This window comes from Barbus barbus (genome assembly GCF_936440315.1).
Source record: "Barbus barbus genome assembly, chromosome: 24".
Taxonomy (NCBI): Eukaryota; Metazoa; Chordata; class Actinopteri; order Cypriniformes; family Cyprinidae; genus Barbus; species Barbus barbus.
Genome location: NC_136752.1, coordinates 21342031 through 21369260, shown reverse-complemented (window position 1 = coordinate 21369260; position 27230 = coordinate 21342031). Strand labels below are relative to the sequence as shown.

Genomic DNA, 27230 nt, shown 5'->3' with positions numbered 1-27230 from the left:
GATTCGTTCAAAAAGAACGATTCGTTCACGAACGTAACATCACTACTCCAGTTCCTACATTTTCTAACCTCCATTTCATGTTTGCCCTCAAAGCTGTAATATCAGCACATAGTTTATTTATATTTTGGGGAAAGAGTTCTGAAAATATTTTGAATAGCTTTGGATATGATGCTGATGGATTACTGAAACTGAACACAACAAGACTTTTTCTTTATACCAGCTCTTTCCTGTTGTTGATGATGATGAGTAATTAAATTCATAATTGTTTGGTTTTGTGAAGTTGGTGAAAACTACTCAGTCATCGATTTAAAATGCAAGTTATATAAGGTAGTTTATTAAAACAGGCCTAGCCTTGTGTACAAGATAAATATTGCAGTGTCATAGGCTTTATAATGTATAGGCCTAGCCTATATATATTTTTAGTATATTTAAAGTAATATTTTTTGTGATGCAGCTATATTAATCAAACATTCTGTGGGTAAATAGAAACTGACAACTGAAACGAATTAATGTATTTTAAAATGAACATGCTACAATTTATGTCAAATTTGATCTCTCTTCAAACTCATTTCCAATGCCAGTGCCCCGTATGAACCGATGGGTGGCACTAAACGCCCAGCAAGACCTAAACCTAGAAAAGAAACGCCCCTGTTTGGATCGTAAACAACTGCACAGATGCAGACAGGCAGAGCATCGAAACTGATTTCAGATCGGTGTGTGTTTGCCAGAGAGGGGTCTGGGGTCTCTGTATGAGCAGCTCTGGGAACAGATATGAACGCTGCGCGTGCACGCGTTTACAGATGCGGACCATTGTAACAGCAATAGCTACAGAAACTAAACGTAAGTACGACAGGGATATTTCAATGAGTCGTGTGTCTGTGTCTTGAAATGGTTCTGATGAAAATAAAACCGTGAAATGGGTACGGGACACTAAAGCACGCGCCCTTTACACCATCTTTCAATGCTGTGTAGGCTATTTGTGTGCAAGGTAGACTATGTATGCTCTGGAGATGTTTTTTAGGAGATGTGAGATATATATATATATATATATATATAATATTGTACCAAAATTACCAATTCACGTTATGGTGTTGGGTTTCTAATCCGTTTGTATTTGCATTTGATTTAGTCACTCATTAATCCACATGCCTTTTCTTTTCTTTTCTTTTCTTTTCTTTTCTTTTCTTTTCTTTTCTTTTCTTTTCTTTTCTCTTTTCTTTTCTTTTCTTTTCTTTTCTTCAAAAAGGGTTCAGATTTAGCATATTATTTATAAAAAGTTTCCTGTGGCATGTGAAAACCTTACATCTGACAAGACCTGACAAGATGTCCTGACATCTAACTTAGCAGGTTTTTGGACACACTAATCACTTTGACATTTCATGGTATAGTGCACTCTAAAAGTGGTTATTAGCTGTGACTGTGATCTTCCAAAAAAAAAAAATTAAATAAATAAATAAACATCGTAGCCTGTTGGATGATAGCATCACAACCAATAAAATGCAATTTTGATATAGTACCTCAAGGTACTTGGAATAATATAAACAATTTTGAAATACGTTTCCATATTTAAAAAAAAAACAGCATAAAGGTTCAGATTCGAAGTTACATTATTGCTGCTAACTACATTAAATTGATCTAAAATGACAATCTTTTACATTGTTACAAAAAAACAATTTCAAGAAAATGTTCTTTTGAACTCAACTCCAAAAAAAAAAAAAACTCAAAATATATATCACATTTTCCACAAAAAAATATTTTCAACTTTGATAAAAATCTACATGTTAGAATCATTTGTGAAGGATCACGTGACACTGCAGTCTTGAGTAATGGCTGCTGAAAATTCAGCTTTGGCATCAAAGGAATAAATTACATTAAGTATTAAAATGTATAACAGTTACTTTAAATTGTAATTATAGTTCACAGTATAACTGTTTTTACGGTATTTTGATCAAATCAATGCTACCTTAATGAGCCACACAGACATAAAAAACATAAAAAAACAACAACTTTTGAACGGTATATGCCTAGTATATTAAATAAACTATTTTTGCAAACAAAACTGTTGACCTCTTGCTGCATTAGGTACAGTGTCAGTCTCAGTATATATGTTCACACTGTTCAGCTTTTATAAGTGTTCATCTTGACACTGATTAGGCCAGCTGTGGTCATGTTGTGTCAAGAAACATCTCGACTTGTCTTTCAGCCTCCTCCACCTCGTCATACACCATGTTCTGTTACCACACTGGCATTGGCACTTTCTTTACAATGAGGACACTCATCCACGCTCCACCCTTTTTCCATCTCTCTGTCTCTGGTTTCACTGCTCATCCTTCAACATGCCTGGACCGAGTGAAAGACAAGAGCCCCTATCCCATGAATTATGCATCGCTGCTATAACTCTCTAGTGTTTTTGTACATACCTGTCAGTTTGCGCTTGCTGTTGGCTTCGGGAGTAGCTGAAGTGATTGTTGGTTCACTGTTAGGACACTGTGTTTGTAAGTAAGGCCCAACATCTGCTTGAAAAAATTTGCAGTAACACCAAACCTGTCCTACTTGTGTTTCCTCTCTGAATTCTTTTGAGGAAAAAGATAAATTTTATGATAAATGTAATGCATTGTCACTGGTGACAGATATGAACAGCATAAGGAACAGCAGGGTAAAGAATTTGAAAAACAGACATCAAGACTTTAAAATGTTTCCTCTTGAATTCTGATGAAGATATAGATTCATTTCCATGACTGTGCATCTTCTTTGTGATCACCTTGCAGTTATGGAGGAGTCCGAGATGAGGAAGTCTGTAAGATGGAAAGAGACGAGCAGAATAACTCAGACTGAAGAGGACATCATTACATCTTACCTGACAGCCTCAGATGAGAATCAGAACAAACTGCAGGAGGCAGAGGTTATGGACTTGGAACACGCCTCAGAGAACAGGAACCCAGAGGAGAGGTCTCCAACAAACATCAAGAGCCATAGCTGTTCTTTAGATCATGGTAAGCCATTTATATTGCAATATTTTGGTGCTGTGATTAGCCACATTGTTGTTGTTGTTGTTTTTTTTGGATGAATAAAATAATACTTAAGTTGTATTTCATCCTAATTAAAGTACTTAAATTTTTTTCTTGGAACACAATATATATATATATATATATATAAGAAATAAGACATATTGAGTACAACATAAAGAGGTTAACTTGCAATTTTATGAAAAAAAGTTAGAATTGTTAGATAATCTCTCAACTGCAAGAACAAAGTCAGAATTGTGAGTTAAAAAGTCACAAATCATCTTTTTTTATTTAATAGCGGTAACAAAAAATAGAATAGCAAGATGTAAACTCAGAATTCAGAGAAAAAAGTCAGTATTGCAAAATATAAACTCAGAACTGAGAATTGATATATATACAGTATGATGCAGAAATGGTCCATATGATGTACACACTAACATTTAAAAGTAATTAATAAGATAAAAAAGTTTATTCAGGAAGGATGCATTAATCAAAAGCAGCAGTTAATGGTTTTGCATTGATACAATAGATTTTTATTTCAAATAAATGCTGTTCTTTTTAACAATATGAAACAATATGTATCATGATTTCCACACAAACATTAAGCAGCACAAACTTTTTAAAGTTTCAAATAAGAATTCTTTTTAACACCAAATCAGCATATTAATTTCTGAAGGATCATGTGACACTGAAGACTGGAGTAATGGCTGCTGATAATTCAGCTTTGCCATCAAATGAATAAATTACATTTGATAATATATTAAAATAGAAAACAGTTATTTCACAATATTACTGTTTTTGCTGTATTTTTCTTAATAAATGCAGCCTTGGTGAACATAAGAAACTTTTTTAGCAGCACACAAGTTATACTGATGGTTATATTGGTCACTTTTATTTAATGTTATTTTTTACTGGAGCTAACCAGGAAGTACTGTGAACTATTGGTGTATGGAAAAGAGCTGACTGAGATGTCAGTGATAATTTGGTGTTCCATGAAAAAATATCAGTTTTCAGATTTGGGATGAAATAAGGATGAGTAAATAATGTCAGAAATGTCATTTTGGCTGACTATTTGTTTAAGGTTACATTTAAATATACTGGCTAATCAAATGAGGTATTAAGTAGTTTCATATAATGATTGACCATAAACTTGTTCAAATGTGCTCAAAAAAGCACTGGATTGACTGATTTACTAAAGTCAGTTTTCTCCTGGTGTGATCTCTGTACAGGTCGTCTCTCAGGGATTGTGCCGCCTGGGCCTAGTCCTTCTCTTCTGGCTTCACTGCAGTCCCTCGTTGAATACAATGATCACATGCTCCTCCCTCATTCCTTACACCAGGTGTGTGCACTGACAGTTTGAAAAGGTTACTCTCAAATAAAGCCCATAGCCAAAACAAAAACTGGCATGAAAAGACCTGGTTGTCTTTTAATAAATGTGTGCATACGCGTTTTTCTCTCTGCATCCGTCATCAGATACACCTAGATTGTTAATAATATAGAAGAATGATGCTGTTAAGCTGATGAATGTTCATGTGTATTCTGTGGACTAATAAATTACACAAATTTCCACAGGGTAGCAAGATTACTTTTGTTTGGGATATTTTAAGGAAATAAAAGCAGTATCGTATTCTTTTGAGCTCTTTCTGTGGAAGCAGAATAAAATAACAGAGGAATTTTTATTGGAAACTCTTGCAATTCTGAGTTTATATTTTTCAATTTGGACTTTTTTTCTGACAATATTGCAAGATATATAGTCAGAATTGCAAGATATAAAGTTAGAAATGCAACATATAAAGTCAGTACAACAAAGAGTGATGCAATTTTATAAAAAGTCAGAATTGTTACATAATCTCTCAATTGCAAGAAAAAGTCAGTTAAAAGTCACAAATTACCTTTTGTTATTTTACGTCATTAATTTTTTATTTCATGGCAGTAACAAAAAACAGAATTTCAAAATGTAAACTCAGAATTCTGAGGAAAAAAATCAGAACTGTGAGAATTGCGAGATGTAAAGTCATATCTTAAATTATGAGAAAAAAAATTGGGAGATAAAAAGTAATGATTTTTTTTATCCTGTGTCAGAAACAAACTTCAATATCTTTCTGTTTAAACTGCCTAAATAAATTCAGCAAAAACATGCAATAAGTAGTATAAAAATGAACTATTCTTGTTTTACTGTGTTTTGTCAGCATTTCCGGGCATCCAAATAAGCTTCATCATGCACATTTATAATCAGATCTGTCAACAAGACAAACTACCGAAATGTGCTCCCTGGAGTTGTTTTTTCAATCTCCCTATAGAGGTCTGATAGGGGGAGCAAATTGCTTCTCAATGAGATTATTATAGTTAGATCAAATCAAGAGTACACTAGAAAACAATTTATTTTCCTGTCTCACACTAAATATGGACAAGAGAATTCATTAGATGGGCAAAGATAGAGCAGTTATTTCTTGCACGTTCACACTCACTGTCAGACCGTTCACATCGTCATGCAGTACAGTCCTTTTAAAGATGCTCTTCACTACAACTAATGAAATCAAGACTCTAGATTCAGGTCTAACAGGAAATAGACTTTGACTGACCAGCTGAGAGTCTTCTAACAGAACACTTGTTGAAACCGTCTTTGGAAGATAAATGTGGTAAGGAGATGTAATATTTTACTTACTGATATTTTCCTTCCATTACAGATAGCGGAGGGCTACTTTCTTGAAAAGGACTGTATCCTCTTTTGCATGTAAATCCACTTCTTCTGTCTGTTTCCTCTCTGACTTTCCTTTGCTATCACTAAACGGTCCCTGTTGATGCTGCTGTCATAGTGATCAGGGCCAGCGTAATCAGAGTCTCATTAGGGTGTGTCTTTTCATGTTGACTTGTAGGGTGTTGCACAAAAGGAAGGATGTTGATAGATTTTTAAGTGATTTGAAAGATTTATTTTGTAATTGTCATCATATGGTCTTCCTTTATAAATTAAAGTTTTTGAAAAAAGTCTCTTATGTTCACCAAAGTTGCATTATTTGATCAGAAATATAGGAAAAACAGTAATATAATAATTTTTTATGGTTTAAAATGTACTTTATTCCTTTCATGGCAAAGCTGAATTTTCAGCAGCCATTACTCTAGCCTTTAGTGTCGCGTGATTCTTCAGAAATCATTCTAATATGCTGATTTGTTGCTCAAGAAACTTATTCTTATTATTAACAATGCTAAAAAAAATTGTGCTACTTAATATTTTTGTGGAAACCATGATATTTGACCATTTTTTAAAGATTCTTTGATGAATAGAAAGTTCACAAGAACAGCGTTTATTTGAAATGGAAATATTTTGCAACATTGTAAATGTCTTTACTGACACTTTTGGTCAATTTAATGCATCCTTGCTGAATTCATTTATTTAAAAATCTTTGAAAAGGATATATATATATAGAATATGCATGTAGACACACTTTTAAGTGTTGGTTTCTTTAAGCATTGAGCATTTCAGATCAGTGGGCAGTGGAGTTTCTTCATCTGGAGAAGCTGTATCATGAAAGACTGCTGTCTAATCTGGCCTCCATGCAAGAGAAATGGGGTAAGGATGCCAGATGATTATGGATAATAATATGAAAAAATGTTTCCTGAAATAACTTGAACCAGGGGAGGTTACTTTGTTTACGCGTGAGGGAATTTCCCAAAGCATTGTTTTATCTTGTGAGGATGAGACTCCTTTTGTAAATAGGACAATTGCTACTTCCATCCTTCATAAGTAAACAGAAGTGGAATGGTTTGAGCTCAGGAAATTGCTCATTTCCCAACTTCGCTTCATTGCCCAGACCAAAAGTGACTCTGTTACTTCACCAATATCACTGCAGTACAGAGGTCAGACTCTCCCTTCTTATCTGATTAACTTGCAACAAGACCTGACTGTGGAGAAAACTGAAGAATGTCACATGGCTGTAGCTTTTTTGGTACAAGGATTTGTTTCATGAAATATCAGGAACTGAGAATAGCATGTAACTTTTTAGATTGCTTTCACATAATGCATGGGAGAATATGAAACACAGTCGAAATGATTCAAAGACTCAAATCCATATTTTTGGTTTCAGAGTCCCAGAGGAAAATCAGCGTCCAGACTGATTGTAACTCTCCTTTAAATTCTAACGGAACTGACAGAGAGCATATGGAACTGTTGAGTCATATCTGCAAAACACACCAGAGGTGAGACTGTGTGCAGACAAGGACTGCCCAAGCAAGTAGAAATTAATAATAATAATAATAATAGCATTTTTTCCTTCCCTAAAATATTTATTCCTGACAACACCAGGCCTCATCAAGCCCAATCAATTTAAACAGATTTATAGGGAACACATCAAAAAGGAGAAAACTTTGTAATATATAGATATATATATATATACACACACACAAATTAAATATTTAGATGTACATATTATATAGAAAACTCAGCATATAATAAATCAGTATGTATATTGAGTAACAACAATAATTATAATACTTAAGTGAATTTGACAAATTCTGCTTCTCCTTTTTCAGACCTAAACTCTCTTTGGAAAAGGTAAAACATTACAATTGTTTTATTATCCACCCATGCAGTTTATGTTTTTGTGAGTCTGATTAAAGCAGTCTGTTATTGCAGAACATGGATGACATAAAACTACACAACAGCCCAACCCTTGTGCCAAAACACAGAAGATCAAAACAAGAACGAGCTTCAGTGAACTCAACCGAGAGAGAGAAGCGGGCGGAGGACTGCTCATGGCCAGAAGCTGAACAGGAGCCAGAAGAGGACTGTGAATTGAATGAGGAGGAAGAGGAAGAGGACGAGGATGAGGAAGGTCTTGAGGAGGATGAGTGCTGGAATGAGGAGCTGCAGGATGACACAGTTGTTGATGGCCAGGTTCCTGTGGATGAGCTGGCCAGCCTTATTCAGGTAGAAGAGGTAAGACGCTGTAGGAGTGATGTTAATCTCTTACATATTACCATCTGCCCTTAGAAAAACTAAGCATGCTGAGACACCATCCGTCTGCTGCAGTCTTTCCAAACCATCCGCTTACTGAACGATTTGTATTCCTCAGGGCCTAAATATGCAATGTATTAATCTGGGTCCTCAAATTGAATTTTTATGACTTTGTAAAAGGTCAAGTGGGACTTTCGTAAAATTCTCAGGCCACATTTCTTAGCCACAGGGTTTCTCTGCTTTGTGAAAGCAAAATAGTGTGATGTCATCTACAGCGTTATGGCAGCCAGCTGCAGGAATTTTATAAAGAAGCGTTCAGGGAGTGTATGGTTTCCCTAAGCTATTGGGTGTGGTCATCTTAAATAACAGTCCAACTGCATAAACCTTCTCCAGAGCTGCTTCAGACACACTGTGAAAGAGTTCCTCATTTTTGTTTTATCAACACACGACAGCTAAATGATGCATTACATGATTTATTAATTCGTTGTACACAATTATTTTATAGTGATTTGAAGACTTGGCAATTTTGTTTTGGCCTCTGATTTGACTTGGAAAAGCAACAACAACAACAAAAAAATAGGCAAATTTTTACATTATGACATACTATGAGCTATATTAAAAAAACAAACAAGTAAATGTAAAAAAAAATAAAAAATGTAAATGACAGGATTTTCATCTTTAGGTCAGCTCTCCTTTGTGAAAAATAAGTGCGCTGAAATGAATTGAATTTTTTAAATCTTAAAAGTATACTTAAAAAATATGAAATACATATTTTTAAAGCCACATTAAAGCGAGTGACTTACTCGTCACCAAACACCAATGACTTGTATAGACACTATAAGGACAAAAGTGTTGGGACACCCCCTTCTTTAGAACAGAAAAAGGCACTAACAAAACTGTAACATCAAAGATGGAAACATAATTCATGTATTTAAAAATTATATTTCCATCTCCGTTGCAACAGTTTAGGACGTGTTTAAAATGACAGTACCCTTATGTACATGTCATTGGTGTTTGGTGATTGGTACAAGTCATTTGGCGTTTTTGGCTCAAGGTCTGCATATAAAGTCACACCAGAGGTGTTCAGCTGGGATCAGGACTTGGCTTTCTGTAGACCAGTCAAGTTCTTCCACACTGACTGAATCAATCATGTCTTTTTGAACCGTGCCTTATACACAGAGGCAGTGTCATGTTAGAATAGAAAAGGGTCCTGTCCAAACTGTCCAATTCCCTAGAATATCATTATATGCTTAAACATTAAGATTTGTACTCATAAAAATGACTACAATAGTCAAACCTGTTCATTAGAAGGGGGTGACCCAATACTTTTAGCAATATAGTGTATGTACTTAAAAAACACTGTTAAAATCAAATAATTAAGTTTTTATAAATATAGCGTCAAATAATAAACTAGTACATTTTCATGTAATTGTAAATAACTTGCAGTTATCTGTCTGAAAATATTACATTTAGCTCGTGCTTGTATAATTTCCGTAAAAATACTCTTTAAAAGTGCACTTATTTTTCTCAAGGCAGGCTGCTTCATTATGATGTTGCACAAACTGACCCCTTGTGGTTACTGGTTGTTATTACATTATTTGCTGTGAATGTATTCTTAAGAATAATTCTGCCTTATATTGTACAGTCTATTTTAAGCATTTTCATACTTTATTTCTGATATTTCTGTAGAGGTTTCCCTCAGATGGCTTAGTGTCTATTTTAAAGAAGAGAGTCTGTGCCAGGGAAACAGAGAAAGCCTCGCTGCTAAAAGACTCAACCAAACGCAGAGTCCGCTTTAGAGAGCCAGACGATGCTTTCGATCAAGGTACGATTGTAAGCAGATGTATTATGTATTCAGATTTCTGTTCTGCATTAATGTGAGACTGATCAAAGCTCATCTTTCTCATGCATACAGATGAGTCGGCCAGAAACTCTTGCCTCATCCTTCTCGTCTTGTGTCTGGTTACTGTGGTGATTAGCATGGGTGGCACTGCTCTTTATTGTTTCGTTGGAGAGGCGTACTCAAACGTGTGTGCCGACTTCTCGCAAAACATGGACTTTTACTTTGGACCTGTACGACGAGGAGTGGACGCTCTCGCACAGTGGCTCTCTTCTGATGCATCATAGCAGCTATTTTATGCAGTGGAACTATTTCTTCATATTGTCATTTCCAATTATTAACAACAGTATTCCTCTTGAGATAATATGCACTAATGCACATTACCAGACTGGCCTTAATAAATGTTGCTTTAGCTAGTCACACAGGGCTTCCTAATGCATAAATACATTTGCATAATGTATTTAATATTGGTACAAAAACAGGTTATTACAGATAATCCTTATATACCACTTATTACAGATTATGTTAATATACTGTACCACTGCCATTCTTTTAATCTCTAACTACATGCATTGAAATAACTGCCTATGGAGCCAGTGATATTGTTTTTTTTTTTTTTTTTTGCACATTTTAATACTCCAAGACACTATATTCCATGCTTATCTTTGTATTTATGCATTTATTTTGAATTGGCACATTTCATTGGTGCTATAATCACTGAAATTCATACAGTATGAACAAAAATAAGCATAAATGGGTGTATGTTGAAGGAATAGTTCACTCAAAAATGAAAATTGGCTCATAATTTACTTGGCTTAAGGCCATCCGTGATGTAGATGAGTTTGTTTCTTCATCAGAACAGATTTGGAGAAATATAGCATTACATCACTTGCTCACTAATGTATCATCTGAAGTGAATGGGTGCCATCATAATGTCCAAACAGCTGATAAAAACATCACAATAATCTACAAGAAATTCAGATAACTCCAGTCCATCTTGTTAAATGAAAAGCTACGTTTACAAGAAACAAATGCATCATTCAGGAGTTTTAATTTTAAACAAGAAATATAACCAATAAAGCAATATTATGGATAGACGACTCAAATTTTAATCTTAATGTCTTAATGATGAATTTGTTTATTACAAACACACAGCTTTTCACTTCACAAGACATAAATTGATGGACTGGAGGTGATCCACTGTAATGCTACATTTCTCCATATCTATTCTGATGAAGAGACAATCTCATCTACATTTTGGATTGCCTGAGAGTGAGTACATTTTCAGTAAATTTTCATTTTTGGGTGCATTATTGCTTCAACTATGGGATAGTAACTTATCAAAATGGCTTTATTATTAACATAGAACATGAACGGGCTGAATAGTAGAATAATGATGATCGATTGTTCTGACTTGATGTCAGTTAATTGTTGCGCCGACACTTGGTCAGCAGGTACAAAATAAACAATTTTATAAATATACAGTATAAAAGACAGCAATCAATCAGTTTGTTTTAATTACAAACATGATTTTGTGTTCAGAAATCAAAGTGAGTGTGAGTTTTTGTGGAATTTTTTTATTTTAAATATTTGAATATGCTCAGAACCATAACCCTGTTTTGTTTTATGTTTCTCTTTTTTTCTTTCCCTCTGAATTATGACTGGAAATGTGTTTTTATATTTAGAAAGTGGTTTATGGTTTATCCTGTAGCTCTGTCTGAATGGAAGAAAAGATGACGCAGCATTAAATGGAATTGGCACACATATGGTGAAGTAGGAGCATTTCTCTTTGGAAACCCACAGACTGACTCATAGCTAATTTCATTTCAGAATCTAATAACAACTTCTCTGACAGTTGAAGCTTTAAGATGCACAGAGCAAAAAATATTACAGTGACGGAGGCCTGATCAAGAGACAATTTCATGATCATGATTGCCTTGCCAAATGAACAATATGATTGAATCTGAACATGCAACTGTAATGCAAAGTATGCATTCAAATTATTCATATTGCTTAATTTAATATCATCACATACAGCGGGGGCCAAAGGTCTAAAACATTAACACCAAATTTACATGATGACATATTAATAATTTGTCATTAAAATGTATTCATACAAAGAACATTGTGTTAAACTGTAGTAAAATGATAAATAGAAGCATTTTCACAAGTTCTGACTTTTAAATTTGACTAATTTCTTCAAAACAGTGTTAATTCAGTCAGTAACAGGTTGTGATCTTACCATTTATCAACTGACACTGAAATATAATTTATTGCTAGGTATATGTTTGCTTGCATACATGTTAATGGTCACAAAATATACTTGTACCCTCCTCTGTGTGGTAATATCCCATTTCCAGCACGAGATGTCTCTCTAATTAAATGTGTGACAGTTTCTGGAATCTTCACCCACAAACAGTTGGATTTATGGTATGAGCTACACTTATCAGAAACACAATCTGATCCACTAAACGTCTGTATTTTGCACTGACACTGTGCAGTAACAGCAGACGAGCCGCAGCGGTCGCTCTGACCTCGTCTGTGTGTTTGCGTCGCACGCGGATCACACAAACAATGGCGACGCTCACAACGTCAAGCAGAAGACCGTACCATATCATAGTGTTCGGAGCGACCGGTTTTACCGGCAAGTTTGTAGTGGAGGAGGTTGCGCGGACCTGTAACGAGGGTCCAGGAGGGACGTTACAATGGGCTGTAGCCGGACGAAACCGCGACCGACTGGAAAAAACACTCATTCAGGCAGCTGACGCTCTGTGTATGTGTTTGACACTGTGCACATTTGTTATTGTACTTTACATTGAACTGCCCATGCCAAACATAATATAAATATAGCCTACTGAATTACAGAACATATAGAACGGAAATAGAATAGAAAAATAATAGAACCGAATAGTAACGTTCCAAGCAGTACAAGCAGCGCCATCATGTACATGTATGTATACATGTATAATTCTAAATGATCAATTACAATTATTTTAGACATAGCCTACGTGTGACTTTGTAGTAACATAATAATAAAATGTGTCATGGTACCGTACAATACCACACGTTATTGTAGTGTAAGAACGATATATATATATATACACACACAAAATATTGCAAAATAATTACATTTAAATAAAATCTTTAAAAAAAAGTTTACATTGTTAAAATAAAATTATTAATTAACATCTCTATTTTATTTATTATATTTGAACATGCTTTATTTTACAATGAATTTATTATAAATAAAACTCCTTTGATATGAACATGCTAATAATGTTGTTCCATCGTATATATATCAAAAGACTATGTTTTTATCCTCTAATACCATTATGTGACTGCCACTTTTTTTTCTTTGTGGCAAAGCTACAAAGAATTACAGTGCACATATGTTATTTATGATAGGTCATAGTTTGTATTAGGTATAGATTGAATTGCCATACTGTCAATGCTAGACATGAGGCAGTCAGCTCATAGTATTAGATGAGCTTCAGCAGATTTTGTCTGTTGAGATTATCAAATGGGATTACAGGGTTTGAGAATATTGTTGATTAAAGGCATAATGTTTGGACAATCCCATCATCATCTGGAATAGGCTGTACTGATAATCGAGGATTTTAAAGCTAGCTATGCAATTGGTTATAGAGTAAAAGGATACAGAGATCTCTCTGTCTTCCTATGCGTTATATAAAATGTTATAATTTGCAGTATTTTGAGCTGTTAAAGAGGAAAGATCCATTTGTCTCTGACATTCCATCATCTGTCTGCAGGTAAACCAGAGCTGAAGTGTGTGGAGGTTATTGTAGCAGATGTAGCCGAGCCGGAGTCGTTGGCCATCATGTGCAAACAAGGAATCATTGTGCTCAACTGCGTGGGACCAGTAAGTCCACAAAGACTATTGTAAAAAAGCACAGGAAGGGGTCAGTGTACACATCTGTGCATTCACACCTGTCCCAGTGCACCCATAGGCCAATGATAGCTCTATGACAAAAAAAAAAAAGATAAATGGAGTTGTGTTATTCTGAGAGAACTGTTGGCTGTGAAATGCCATTGTGCTGAGGTGTCTTCTCTCAACAGTACAGATTCTATGGAGAGCCCGTGGTGAAGGCCTGCATAGAGAATGGGGCCCACTGCATTGATATCTGTGGAGAACCACAGGTAGTTAATGTTATCCATCTAACACTTTTTTAAATAATCTACTTTTAAAAAAAGATACATTGAAAAGTTTGGGGTCTGTAAGGTTGAAAGTGTGTTTGAACGAAGTCTTGTATGCTCACCAATTTTGCTTTCTTTATCAGAAACAACAGTAATATTTTAAAATATTTTTTACAATTTAAAATAACTGTTTTCTATTTTAATGTTTTAAAAATTAAATTTATTCATGTGATGGGAAAGCATAATTTTCAGCAGTCATTACTCCAGTCTTCAGTGCCACATGATCCTTAAAAATCATTCTAATATGCTGATTTGGTGCTTAAGAAATATTTCAATGATGTGCTACTTGATATTTTTTGGAAACCTTGATGCATCTTTTCAGGATTCTTTAATGAATAGAATGTTCAAAAGAAAAGCATGTATTCGAAATATAAATATTTTATGTTAATTGAATGCATCCTTGCTGATAATGGCTAAAAACCTGACACCTGAAAAATCTATTTGATTGTTGATTTTTTTTTTTTTTAAGTTTTTAGAGGGGATACAGCTGAAATACCACAGTAAAGCTCAGGAGAATGGTGTGTATATCATTGGAAGCTGTGGGTTTGATTCAATACCAGCAGATATGGGCATCCTTTATACACAGGATCACTTCAAAGGTGGGTTGCATGTCTGTGAATTTTTTATTATTTTTTGTGAATGTTTTTTTTTTAATGTAATTATAATAATTTATTATTAGTATTATTATATATGTATATAATATATATACATATATTAATAATATTACATACAGTATATATATATACTTTATATATATATATATAGACAATGTGACTCCTTCTGATCCACAGTGCAGGGAAACTCCAGTGTATTAGAGAAAAATCTGATCCTGACTTAACAGGTTGAGGTGTGCTTTGCATCAGTGTCCTAATGGTAAAACATACATACTTTACTGTGATATTTGCCCTGTTTGTGCCCTTTGACCTTTGCTTCACATGGCTCTTGTGCAGTCGGTTTCTTTAATCTCATCCCAATTAGTGGGGAGTATCATTGACAAAGGCAAAGGCGCTCAGTGCTTACAGGATGTGAGTGTCTGTCGTTCGCCTATTTGAAGTGCTGCTGTGGGCAAACGTGCCTGCAGAGCAGCAGATGCCTGACAACTCTTCTGCCTGGCTTTCACAGGAACGCTCACTGCTGTGGAGAGCTTCTTAACCATCAACACGGGACCTGAGGTGAGCAACAGCTCCTCACCTTTGCAGATCTATATTAAGGGTCCACAGGAATTTGATTGACTTATTGAATATGAGCTCTCAAAGGTTGGTTTGATCTAGGTTTAAAGCAGTGCTTAAATTAAGCTTTGGGAATTCACAACTGCAGCTGCTCATGAATAATGCAAAGAGCTCTCATATCCCAATGGACCAACTAGGAATTTGTGGGATTTCATGTTAATGAGGAACTTGATTGCAGAAATAACATAGTTTTATAAAATTACATTAAGACTTTATATAAATCCCAGTGTAAGGGGAGCAGGCAGCATGGAGTGAATTTGAAGAGAATTATGCTCCATATTATGTAGTGTTTCATAAGCACTCTATTAAATTGTTATCGTATTTCCTGTTGTTTTAATCAAATATGAAGAGAGCTATAGCAGACTGTTTGCATTAGGCCCATTGCATGCCCTCAATAAAGTAGTTGATGTCTTGGCTTTTGTTCAGCTGTCTTATCTTCTTCATCAGGGAGAATGTGGCCATGATGCAACGTGGCAGTCAGCCATCTTTTGCTTTGCTGACAGTGCCAGTCTCAGAAGAATAAGGAAGAAGTTTGGGCATAAACCTCTGCCAGCTGTTGGCGCTGGTATTAAAAAGAGGTGATTTTAAGTATTAATAAAATAATTCTCAGCATTTAATTCTATTAATACTATCTTGATCATGATTTTATGCTTTATATAGCAGCTGACTCCAAGAGGAGTGAAGGAGAATAGTTCTCAGGATGGAAATCTGTACTCGTGTTAATTTGCTTGCTATTTTGGTGTACCCAGGGGAGCTCTGTTCTTCAGTAAGGAGATTGAGCAGTATACCATTCCCTTCATGGGCTCAGATCCGTCTGTGGTGCGACGAACTCAGCGTCATATGCATGAGGAACATAAACACAGCCCTGTGAGTCTATAGACTGGCAAAAAATCACACAATCACACACACTTTTGATACAACAATAATCATTATTAACAGTAATACATGTTTTATATATATTTTAATATTTTATTTTTAGAATTGACTGTGATACATTAATATTTACATTAGTATTTGTTTTATATATTTTATTTTTTATTTATAAATGTTTTTAATAAAAAAAATGGTTTAAATTTTTACATTTCTTTGGTTTAAATAGTTAAATTTTTTACTTTTGGTTTATTGTGAAAATCTCAAATTGTATATATCAGTTATCTAAATATTATAAATTACTCATTGCTGAAAATTTTTATATTTATAAATATTAATAAAAACTAAATACATTATTATTTATAATATATGTAATATGCATTTTAGTATATAGTCATTTTTTTATGAATGTTATTCTTTGCCCTACTTTGTCATTTATAGCAATATGACAAATACAAGTCAAAATTTCTGCTGTTTTGTAGACCATGCCAGACCATGCCAATTTTATCCCAGCGCAGCAGAAACCCAGTATTCATTTTGCTTAAACTGTTATTTCAAAGTAGATCTAATGGGTTCTTTACTACCCTTCTGCTTCCTCTTAAAAAAGACTGTCTTTGACAGCTTCTTCCCTCGCTTTCCAAACACCATTATGCCTCTTAGCAGTTTTAATTACATTTCTTTTCGATTTGTCTTGTGCGAGCATGATTACTGTGATAGTGCTCTGAAAGCCTTCATGGAAAGAGCAGGGGATGATTCACAGTCTTTGTGATTCATCGTCCTGCTCTTTCATCTCCATAGCAATGACCACAGTGTACAGGGTGATGTCATGAAGGTCAACAGGGTGCTGTCAGTATGGTCATTTTTGATTGATGTTTTGCTGTGGATCAAAAAGTGTATAAGTTAATAATTTAACATATTTTTTTAACATGTTTTTTTTGTTGTTGCCAGCAGTTTTGAATTGGTTTCCTCTATGCTCTTGTCCTCAGGTTCAGTATATGGCATATGTAGGTATTGGTGGTCTCTTCTGTGTGTTGAAGACCCTCTTTGCAGGTGTCGTCTTTTGGTTCATGGTCAAATTTAGTCTTGGCAGGGGATTGCTTACTCAGGTCAGTACCATTTTAAAAGTCATTGGAGTACTGTTGAATTGCTACAAGAATATTTAATGGATAAAACTCTCATTCATATATCACAGAATATCAAGAACTGCTTATATAAACTCGAGAATATCAACTCAAATATGTGTGTGTGTTTTTTTTTAATTAGTTTCCAGAATTTTTCTCATTTGGTTTGTTCTCCAAGACTGGACCGACAAGAAAGCAGGTACAAAAAATGCACTGAAATGTCTAAAACACAATACCAAATGTTAACATCTGTCATACACAGCCCTCGGTTGTGTTGTTGAAGTGAAATCTTATTCTTGTCTTATTCCAGATGGATGGAACCTCTTTCTGCCTGAGGTTCATGGGGGAGGGCTACACGACCGGTCAGGACCCCTCTCAGGGCAAGCCAAATGCCACAATCAGCACTGAAATAACAGGACCAGGTATTGTCCTGCTCTCTACTTGTTTAGACGCAAAATAATCACCCCAAATACTTAGATATGGTCACTACTGCCATATTTTGCAGAGCCAGGATACATCGCAACACCGATTACCATGGTGCAGGCAGCTATTACACTGCTTAACGAACCTCACTGTCTCCCTAATAAGTGAGTAAAATCATCTCAACATAATATATGGATGATTCTTCAATAGGCATATTGGTCCTGTGGAATTTAAAAAAAAAACTCTTTTAAAACACATTTTTCATATTTTCTGTTAGTTAAACAAAGCAAATAAACTACAATGTCCGATATTGGATATACACTATTGTTCAAAAGTTTGTGGTCAGTAAGATTTTTCTTAATACTTTTATTCAACAAGGATGCATTAACTTGATCAAGTGACAGTAAAGACAATTATAAAGTTACCAAGGAATTCTATTTCAAGTAAATGCTTTTTTAAACTTTCCATTCATCAAAGAATCCTGAAAAAGTGTGTCATGGTTTTCACAGAAATATTAAGCAGCAACCGTTTTAACTCTGAAAATAATAAGAAATGTTTTTTGAGCACAGAATATGATTCCATGTGGCACGGAAGACTGAAGTAATGACAGCTGAAAATTCAGCTGAAGATTGTAACATATATAAATATAAATCAGTTACTTTACATTGTCACACAATATTACTGTTTTTACTGTGTTTTGACCAAATAAATGCAGCCTTGGTATGCAAACAAATATTTTACCGACCCAAACATATGAACGGAAAGTATAGAGTATACAGTCATTTTTGTCAAACTTGAGCATTCATTTAAACTAAACGTGAAATTATGTGTTGTTTAAATTGTAGATTTAATAAAAGTTTAAATGAAGTTAAAAATTTAATATTGAGTTGTATAGCAAAAAAAAAAAAAAAGTGTTGTAGGTCTGTACTTTGTTTGTGATTCATTAACCCTCAAGCATCCTTCGGGACCAATTTGGGCAAAATCTTTTTTTTAAATAGTTTCCTTCATCTGAGCGTTACAAGACTTGACTACTTCTCCTAAGTTTGCCAGCTAAACACATACAAAACAATTGACTCAATTCAGCAAAGTTAAGTGGTTGAGAAAAAAAAACTCCTTAAATGGTCCTTAGTGGGCACCCTTAGGAAATGACAACACATATATTGTAGATCATACAAACACATAAATGAAGGGGTGAGCCTATACAACATTCTCAATGTGGCAAACAAACACACACACCCATATACAAAGCACTGAATGAGCCTATAACGCGTGATTGTTTCTGTGAATTGTGGGACTTTCCATAGACTTCTATTACTCTTATACTGACCAAACAATATTTTCTATCACCTAAACCTAAACCTACCCCTTACAGAAAACCTGTTTGCATTTACACTTTCAGATAAACATAATTTACTATTTTTAATCATTTTTTTCCCTTGTGCAGGCCAGTCCCCACAATCTTAAACAATTTCAGGTTTTACTATCCTTGTGAGGACATTTGGTCCCCATAATGTAGCATAAACACACACACACACACACACACACACACACACACACGTCAAAGTCAGATCAAAGTCCTACTGCAAGATTTGTTGATGCTGCAAACAAAACATGTCTGAAACATGCTACCTTGTTTATTCTTGCCTGTTTGGTACCATTTTACTTTTTTGAGTTATTGAAATTTGATGTTTTTTGTTTGTTTGTTTAGAAATAAATGACTACTCTGTCTCCTATTTGTCTTTTCCTTATAGCATGGTCAGAGTTGTAAGCATATTTTAGCATCGATATAGTCTCACCAAACTCAAATGTTTAAAAAAAATTCTACAATTTTAATTTGAGAGGTTAAGTTCATTACAACAGTGGTTTATAAATTTCAGCCTATATGCAGCTATTAAGTACTATGGTGGCTATTGATAATTATGCCATCAAATCTCACCAGATGTCACCAGAGTCGCCAAATCTTTCAATTTTGGCTGTCTGAACTTACTGGAATCATTTTATTAAGTAAAGAAATGTTAATTATAACATAAAAATAAGTATATTTTACATAAAATATGGTACTTTTAGAGATAAATAAATAAAAAACAAAAGCATCACGTTAAAAATGGCATAAATTGTTAGTTTTTATTTGATCAAAGATAGTGATATGACATTTATTTTAAAAACATTAGGATCACACCTGAGACCTTTATGTCCAAATTTGTCCATGAAGGACCAGTTAAGGCTACTATACGAAGGAAGCTTGATGGTTAAATGCCTCAGGTCTTAAAGTATGTACTGTGAGCCCAAAACACTTTTGGACACTTAAGTCACGTTAAATAACAAAATATCAAACAAAACGGTGCTGATGCTAGAACAATGCTGGAAAAATTATGCTAAAATCTCAGCCCTACTATCACTTTCCTGAGGTAATTTTTCTTTTACAAATCTATATTTATTATATTTGCAGAATAAAGAGAGAGATTTTAATATTTGTGAATTTGGCTTTTAATCTCTGTGTCCAAACATGCTTTCGACAGGTCTCTGCCACTAGGGGTCCCCTTTTTCTATTTCCACATCCATTTATATGGAGGTGACAGGAAAGGTCATTTGGTTTGAGAGCGGTAGACGTTGTTTGGGGAGATTAGAAAAGGCAATGAATAGATATTTTTAAGGAAAAGAAGAGAGGTGGCTGGGGGTCGCAGTGGATGAAGAACGGGGCTGAAAGATGCAGGCCAAGGTTGAAGTGGCCTGGCAGACGAGAGTTAGTATGACTCAGATTCAGCTGCTTGCACAGTCTCACAGGAAATAAAGAGGCGCTGGGATGGAGCATGTTTTAATGTGTATTGTCACACTTGACTAAAGAGGCGGCATCAGTAGAGTGTGTTGTAAACACAAATTTTGCATACATGTATTGAGGGTGTGTAGAATACAAGAGAAATTAATAGAATGGCATAAAGAAAGACTTACATGTGGGGTCTTTCCTGATATGCAGTACCTTTTGAACATTCATGTTTTATAAATTAAAATGCATGTGTTCTAAGTATTTTTTAAATATAAGTTTACAACTAAAAAGACAAAGGGATAGTTCATCTAAAAATTAAAATTCTTTAATTTCCTCTCCCTCAAGTTGTTATAAACCTGTAAGAGTGTATTTCTTCTGGTGAACACAAAATAAAACATTTTAAAGACTGTTGGTAACCAAACAGTTGCTGGTAGCCATCGACTTCCATATTTTAAGATTAAAAAAAAAAATGTAATATATATTTGTGTGTGTATGTGTGTGTGTGTGTGTGTGTTCAATAGAAGAAGAAAAAGAAACTCAGGTTTGGAACAACTTGAGGATGAGTAAATGATGACAAAACTTTCATTTTTGGGTGAACTATTTCTTTAAATAAGCTTAGGTGCTTAGGCTTTATATAAGAATTGTTAATACTTTGTCATGTTTGTGCTGTTACTTCCCCAGGGAAATGTATGTCACTTACTGAAGGATGATGTCAACACTGGCTATTGTTAGCCAAAAAGTCATTACAAACCTTGTGGGAAAAAGTATACCTTAAAGGGATAGTTCACCCAAAAATTATTATTATTTATTTATTTATCGTATGTTTTTGGCATTTACTCACCCTCATGTCATTCCAAACCTGAGTATGAGTTTCTTTCTTATGTTGAACATGAAAGCAAATATTTTGAAGAATGCTGGTAATCAAAGAGTTGATGGTCCCCATTGACTTCCATAGAAATCCTTTCCCTACTGGAAGTCAATGGGGACCAACAACTGTTTGGTTCTTCAAAATATCTTGTTTTGTGTTCAACATATAAGCTTATACAGGTTTGGAACGACATGAGGGTGAGTAAATTATGACAATTTTCATTTTTGTGTGTACTATTCCTTTAAAAGTGTACTTATTTGGAAGTAATGTAGGCTACTTACATACTTTAATATACTGAGTTGCAAAGTGAATGTCAAGTTTACCTTTAAAGTACCTTTTTAACCAACTTATGTAGGACTCAAATACATCTCTATATGTCATTTTATAATTACTTTACTGTTGTCTTTAAATTTGGTTAAAGTGTACTGCTGAATGTACTGAATGGTAACTAAAATATACTTAAAATCATATAGTATGTCAAAATGACCCGACCTATTCTATTAAAACCGAAATGATGCATGTATTGATTAAATGTCAAATATATTTACTTTAAACTTAATATTTAATAAAACTACAGTTAAAAGTATAATTAAGTACTTTACATATGCTTTATTTTAGTCATCACATCAAAATAAGTACTTCTTTAAAACAAGACAAAAGATTATTGAAATAATTAAAAATGTAAACATAATATGACATTACAAAATGCACTTTTAAAAAAAATAACAGTCATGTAGTTTCTTTAGATGCTTCTTTTATAATTTCTTTAATATCATCAGCATGTATGGTTTTATAAAATATTTTTAAAATACTTTTAAGATTTGAAGTACACTGCAAGTGCATATTCAGTACAGTGAAGCACACTTATTTTTCAATAGGGAATGAATGATTTTAAGGCCAGAGGAAGAAATCTATAGATTATCCCCCAATTAAAACCAAGAAAGCATGCTTTACCTAAAACATTTTGATTAGAAAATGAAATAATTTACATACACCTAGAATATTTCTAAATAAATGACCAGTTTTGAACTTCAAATGTACATAAAAAGGGGACAAAATGTACTGCATAATGGAAAGCACCCGGTGGTGTTTCCTTTGTTTTCTTTCTTTCTCTCTGAAAGAAGAATTAACACATCTTTATCTTTCAAATGCCATTCCCATTCCTCTTCTCCACCAAGCCTGCAGTCCAGTTCAGAGGCTTCTCTCTCCGGCACATTGTACAGAACCCTTATAAGTCTTCAGTACTCTTTCTCTCCCTCCCCCTCTCCTCCCTCATTCCCGTCCTCCAGAGGAACATTGTTTCTCTTGCCATGTTTTAGAGCGCCTGGTACTCAGAATCTACCGCAAAGCCTTATGTAAGTCACCCTCCCTTCTCGTACGTTAATTTTGCCCAAACATCACCCTCCTCCACCCCTCCCGAGAAGCACGGGCGGTAGTCCGGCGGATCGCATTAAACTGCCGCACGTGTAATCTCGGAGGGTTAGGACTGTGTGTGATCTTTCTCGGCTAGCCACAGGAACGTGTCAAAGATCTGGACAGATCCGTTGAAGCCGTGCTAATGTGTTGCTGTGAGCGCTGGGGCGGAAGTGCAGGATTTGCTGTATGATTTGGACTCTGCTCTGCTGACTATTTAATAGTGGGCTTGTTTTGAGGTTGCAGGACATCGGGCGGGGGGAGAGCACTATGCAGCATCACTTACAGCTACGGGAGGAGGAGGAGAGAGGGGGAGGGGTGATGAAGGTGTGGAGAAAGTGAGACGTGAATGAAAGAGGGGGATGACGCGGTATATGAGGAGAGAATGTGAAATTCAGTGAGAGTGACGCGAAGGCGTGACGTTTTGACTTAATGTGACAGCAAGAGAACATGTTGTTTCAGTGGGACATCAACAGCGGGAGGACAGACTGAGCGCTAAGGGGAGTTTAAACTATTTTGAAGGAAATGTTTACGGGTACACTGTAGGAAAATGATTTTCAAAGCTGTAAATAAAACATTATTTTAGAGTACGATTTTACAAGAAGTGAACAACTGAAAGTTTAATTTAAAATGTGGTTTGCCATTTCTTTGTAATTATTTACCAGCAAATTCAAAATAAAGTTGTTGTTTTTTTAAGTATACTCTATTCTATCTAGGGTTTTCTAACTTTTTATCTAGAAGCCCTAGATTTCACAAGAAAGGAGATTAATCTATTTTCACATTTGGATATTAAATCTTATTGTTAAAAAAAATCAGATATCAACAGATTAAGATAATAGCATTTACTCTAATAATTTCTGACAGTAAATATTAAAATTCTGTAAATACACTATTATTTAAAAGTTTGTGGCTGATAATATTTTAAAAAATAATAATAATATTGCTCACCAAGGCCATATATTTATTTGGTAAAAAATTTGGTAATTTTACAATTAATAATTACCATATTCTGTTTGAATATATTTTAAAATATAATTTATTGTAATGACAAAGCTGAATTTTCAGCATCATTACTCCAGTCTTCAGTGTCACATGATCCTAATATGATTCTAATGTGTTGATTTTATTTATTTATTTGTTTGTGGAAACCGTGATACATTTTTAATGATTTTTTTTTTTAAATACGAAGATCAAAAGAACATTTATTTGAAATAGATTTTTTTGAACAATGTCCAAGTATTTACTGACACATGATCAATTTAATGCATCCTTGCTGATAGATAGATGGATGGATGGATCAAAATTCTTTGAGAACCTCTTAATAAATTGGTCCTCTGTCAATTAATTTGGAAATCGAACAGAATTGATAACAACACACAGACAGTTGGAATTGGAATTTATATGACTGAAAGAATTTATCATTTGAAAAATTTCAACAGATGAGAAATTAAGTGTTCTGACACCCTGATAGATGGATGGATGGATGGATGGATAGATAGATAAACAGCCATCTTTAAATATATTTTGCAGTGTCTCAGGTTAGTCCTTTGTCTGAGAGAGGTTGCGTCTTCGTCGTAAATCTCCAGCATCTTTAATTACCTCTGGGTCCGCAGAAAAGCACACTACAGCACCTCTTTCATCAGCTGGTCGCACACACAAGGCCAGAATGAGAGAAAATCACATTTGTTTTTCCTCAGGGGGGAATGCAGCTCACAGCACTTCATTTTATCAACCCGAAGGGCTGGATTTCGCACCATTCCCTGTTTCACATGTCTGTCGGTTCACATTCGAAATAAAGCGTGATGCATACTGCACTGATCCCTGCCAGCATAACTGGCATGATCATATATATATATATATATATATAGGATCATTCAACAGATGCAGGTTTGTTTTCAAACACACAAGCCTATATTAAACCAGCAGCTGAGACATTATTTAGACGAACCACATGTACACCATCTAATCTTCATATTCCATTACTGTAATCCCCTCTTTTTTCTTTTCTGTGAGATGACTCCACTTTGAAAATGGTGGGTAAACATAGAGTCTGTCCAGCTTTCTATGCCTGCAGTGTGGATATTTTTATGGTAATGAATATTTAATGTTGCTCAGTATTACCTGATATTGCAACACCTTTTCCAAACGTCTCATACAGAAAGTGTGTGACGATACAAGAGACCTGAGCTTGCATCCTGTTAGCTCCAATGTTTAAACATTACCTCTATAAAAGTGATTGGAAACAAAGTTTTTCCAATAAATCTCATATATAGTGTACCATTTTTTCTCTTTTGTATGAAACAATTTCTAATAAGCTCTAATTTTTTATGTGCCCTTCATAAGCTTGCAATGTATCTCAGTTTATCAAATGTTTATTATTTTTTTTATAATACAATTTGACAGCATCTGTGATTTATTAAGCTCTTTAAGGCTTCTGAAGACGTTTTTGGATAAACTTTAGACGTTGCGCTATAGCATTAGCTTGTTGTGTTGTTGTTCTTGGCTAATGGAACTAAATTAGGCTGATGTGCCTTGATTATTTTATCGCAGCAGCAAATTTATCCTTATTAGTCTTGTCTAACCAGGACTGTTCAAGGTGGCGAGCTGAAACAGAGACTATAGAAAAAGGAGTGGGAGAAATCATATTAACTACAGGTATGGAAGTCTAGCCTTTTAGTTAAAAGAGCTAATCCCGATTATGGCGTCACTTTTTATGTTTTTATTTACTTTGCTTTTTGATTTAAATGATTCTTCAAAGTGGTCAATAAAACAAATGATTGGAGTATTCTTACAAGAAAAAATTCTGCTTCAAAATTTCACGTTTCATTGTAATGTTTTACTTGGCGTTTGTAATTATATCGTAATTATTTGTGAAATTTACAAGCAATGAAATTAGTTTTTACACCAGTTTTCTTTCAGTGTAGCTTGTTTTAGCATGTTTTGAACTAAATGTATGATACCATATCGTTTCCGTACTTTATTGCGGAGTTTAAATCTGTTATTGAAACCTACTCTTGTCAGGATCTTAGTCATTCCCTTTTCAAGTAGACTATTTCAACAGCAGTGACCTACCTTGAAAGAAATGTTCTCCCAAAAAGAAAAATGTACTTACCCTCAGGCCATTCAAGATGCAGAAGGGTTTGTTTCTTCATTGGAAAAGATTTGGACAAAATAGCGTTACATTACTTGCTCACTAATGTATCGTTTGAAGTGAATGGGTGCCGTCAGAATGAGAATTCAAACAGCTGATAAAAACATCAAAATAATCCACAAGTAATCCATGTGACTCCAGTCCATCAATTATTTTAATGAGCTGTGTGTTTGTAAGAAACAAATCCATTATTAAGGCATATTAACTTTAAACTGTTGCTTCTGGGCAAAATACCAGTCGATAATCCATAATAACACTTCCTCCAGTGAAAAAATCCACCATCATCAATATATTTGTTTAGAACTGTTTTGGACGGTTTCTGCTTGCAAACAGTGCTTGCATATTTCTCTCCTGATTCAGATGAGATGCATAGAGGATTCATATTTAAGCTGGAAACAGTTTGAATGCAGTTTGAAGTTAAAAAGGTCTTACTGATAAATTCTTACAAACATGCAACTTTTCACTTCACAAGATATTAAATGATGGACTGAAGGCATGTGGATTACTTGTGAATTATTGTGATGCTTTTATTTGCTGTTTTGGAGAAACTCATCTACATCTTGGATGGCCTGGTGGAGAGTATTTCTTTAAAGGGGCCTTGTCTGATTTACTCTGTGATGTCTCATATCATTCAGTGGCATTTTTGACTCATCAGAAACGCATAACCTTCATAAAATGACTAATATGTGAAATGGTACTTCAATAGCTCAACTGGTTAAACGTGACACTAACAACACCAATGCCGCAGGGTTTGATTCCCAGGGAACACATGCTGACTTCTAATTGCTTGCTTTGGATAAAAAAGTCTGCCTGCTTTGTACTTGACATAGTGAAGCAATATGATTCAGGTTTGGCTCATTCAGCACTGCTGTTCTTGTACAAAGCAGCTCTGACAAGCGACAGTGAGGTTTTGCTTGAGACAATAATGAAAGCCCACAGCGATTAGGGGTTTATTACTTTTAATCAATTCAGCTAGCTACAAAATGTCAACCACTTCACAGACTGACAGGATACAGAGGGAGTTTTAATATTACATGCGTTTAGGACATCAATCTCACAGTTTAACCTATGTGTCATTCAGGTAAGGTATTTATTTGACTTCTTATAATAACTATTCAACATCTTAGTGATTTGGTGTGCATAGCTCTAAGTACAGAAGCAACAAAAAAACTTCTTTTTTTGTTATGGATTGTTATAATTTTTTACCAATAACAAACCACACGGGGAAAGTAAACTAACAGGATACAGTCTTCTTATAAAAGTAAGGTCTCTCAGAAATATGATTCTTTGCTTTACATTGCAAATGATTTATTTATTTTTTCAGAGCATCCAAAACCTATGATACAGTAAACAACCCGTCCCCAGCTTTCAGAACATCAT

General features: G+C 34.6%; 2 protein-coding genes across 4 annotated transcripts in view; both read left to right on the top strand.

The window, feature by feature from the left end:
• The first annotated feature begins 660 nt into the window (after positions 1-660).
• Positions 661-11561, top strand: cnstb (consortin, connexin sorting protein b). Of its 2 annotated transcripts, XM_079375687.1 has the most exons (11): positions 680-840; positions 2204-2495; positions 2769-2993; positions 4235-4344; positions 5693-5723; positions 6487-6573; positions 7088-7199; positions 7533-7554; positions 7636-7938; positions 9646-9781; positions 9872-11561. In XM_079375687.1, exons 2-11 carry the CDS (start codon positions 2381-2383, stop codon positions 10081-10083), a joined length of 1353 nt encoding a protein of 450 aa, XP_079231813.1. In that variant the 5' UTR covers positions 680-840; positions 2204-2380; the 3' UTR covers positions 10084-11561. The 2 variants fall into 2 exon arrangements, with proteins under 2 accessions (XP_079231814.1, XP_079231813.1); XM_079375688.1 differs by lacking the exon at positions 2204-2495 and having other exon boundaries at positions 661-840.
• Positions 11562-12339: 778 nt separating this feature from the next.
• Positions 12340-27230, top strand: part of LOC306843942 (saccharopine dehydrogenase-like oxidoreductase) — a 47542-nt gene continuing 32651 nt past the window's right edge. Inside the window, exons 1-12 of one of the 2 annotated variants that reach the window (XR_013781881.1) lie at positions 12363-12569; positions 13567-13676; positions 13874-13954; positions 14481-14610; positions 15134-15183; positions 15688-15818; positions 15990-16107; positions 17097-17216; positions 17374-17430; positions 17542-17653; positions 17737-18236; positions 18500-19382. Coding sequence is in view for 1 of the 2 variants with exons in the window: in XM_079375689.1 (XP_079231815.1) it covers positions 12371-12569; positions 13567-13676; positions 13874-13954; positions 14481-14610; positions 15134-15183; positions 15688-15818; positions 15990-16107; positions 17097-17216; positions 17374-17430; positions 17542-17653 (1108 nt within the window). In the remaining variant the exon portion in view is untranslated. Of the gene's footprint in view, positions 12570-13566; positions 13677-13873; positions 13955-14480; positions 14611-15133; positions 15184-15687; positions 15819-15989; positions 16108-17096; positions 17217-17373; positions 17431-17541; positions 17654-17736; positions 18237-18499; positions 19383-27230 lie in introns of those variants that run through there. The other variant, XM_079375689.1, reaches the window with a different exon arrangement.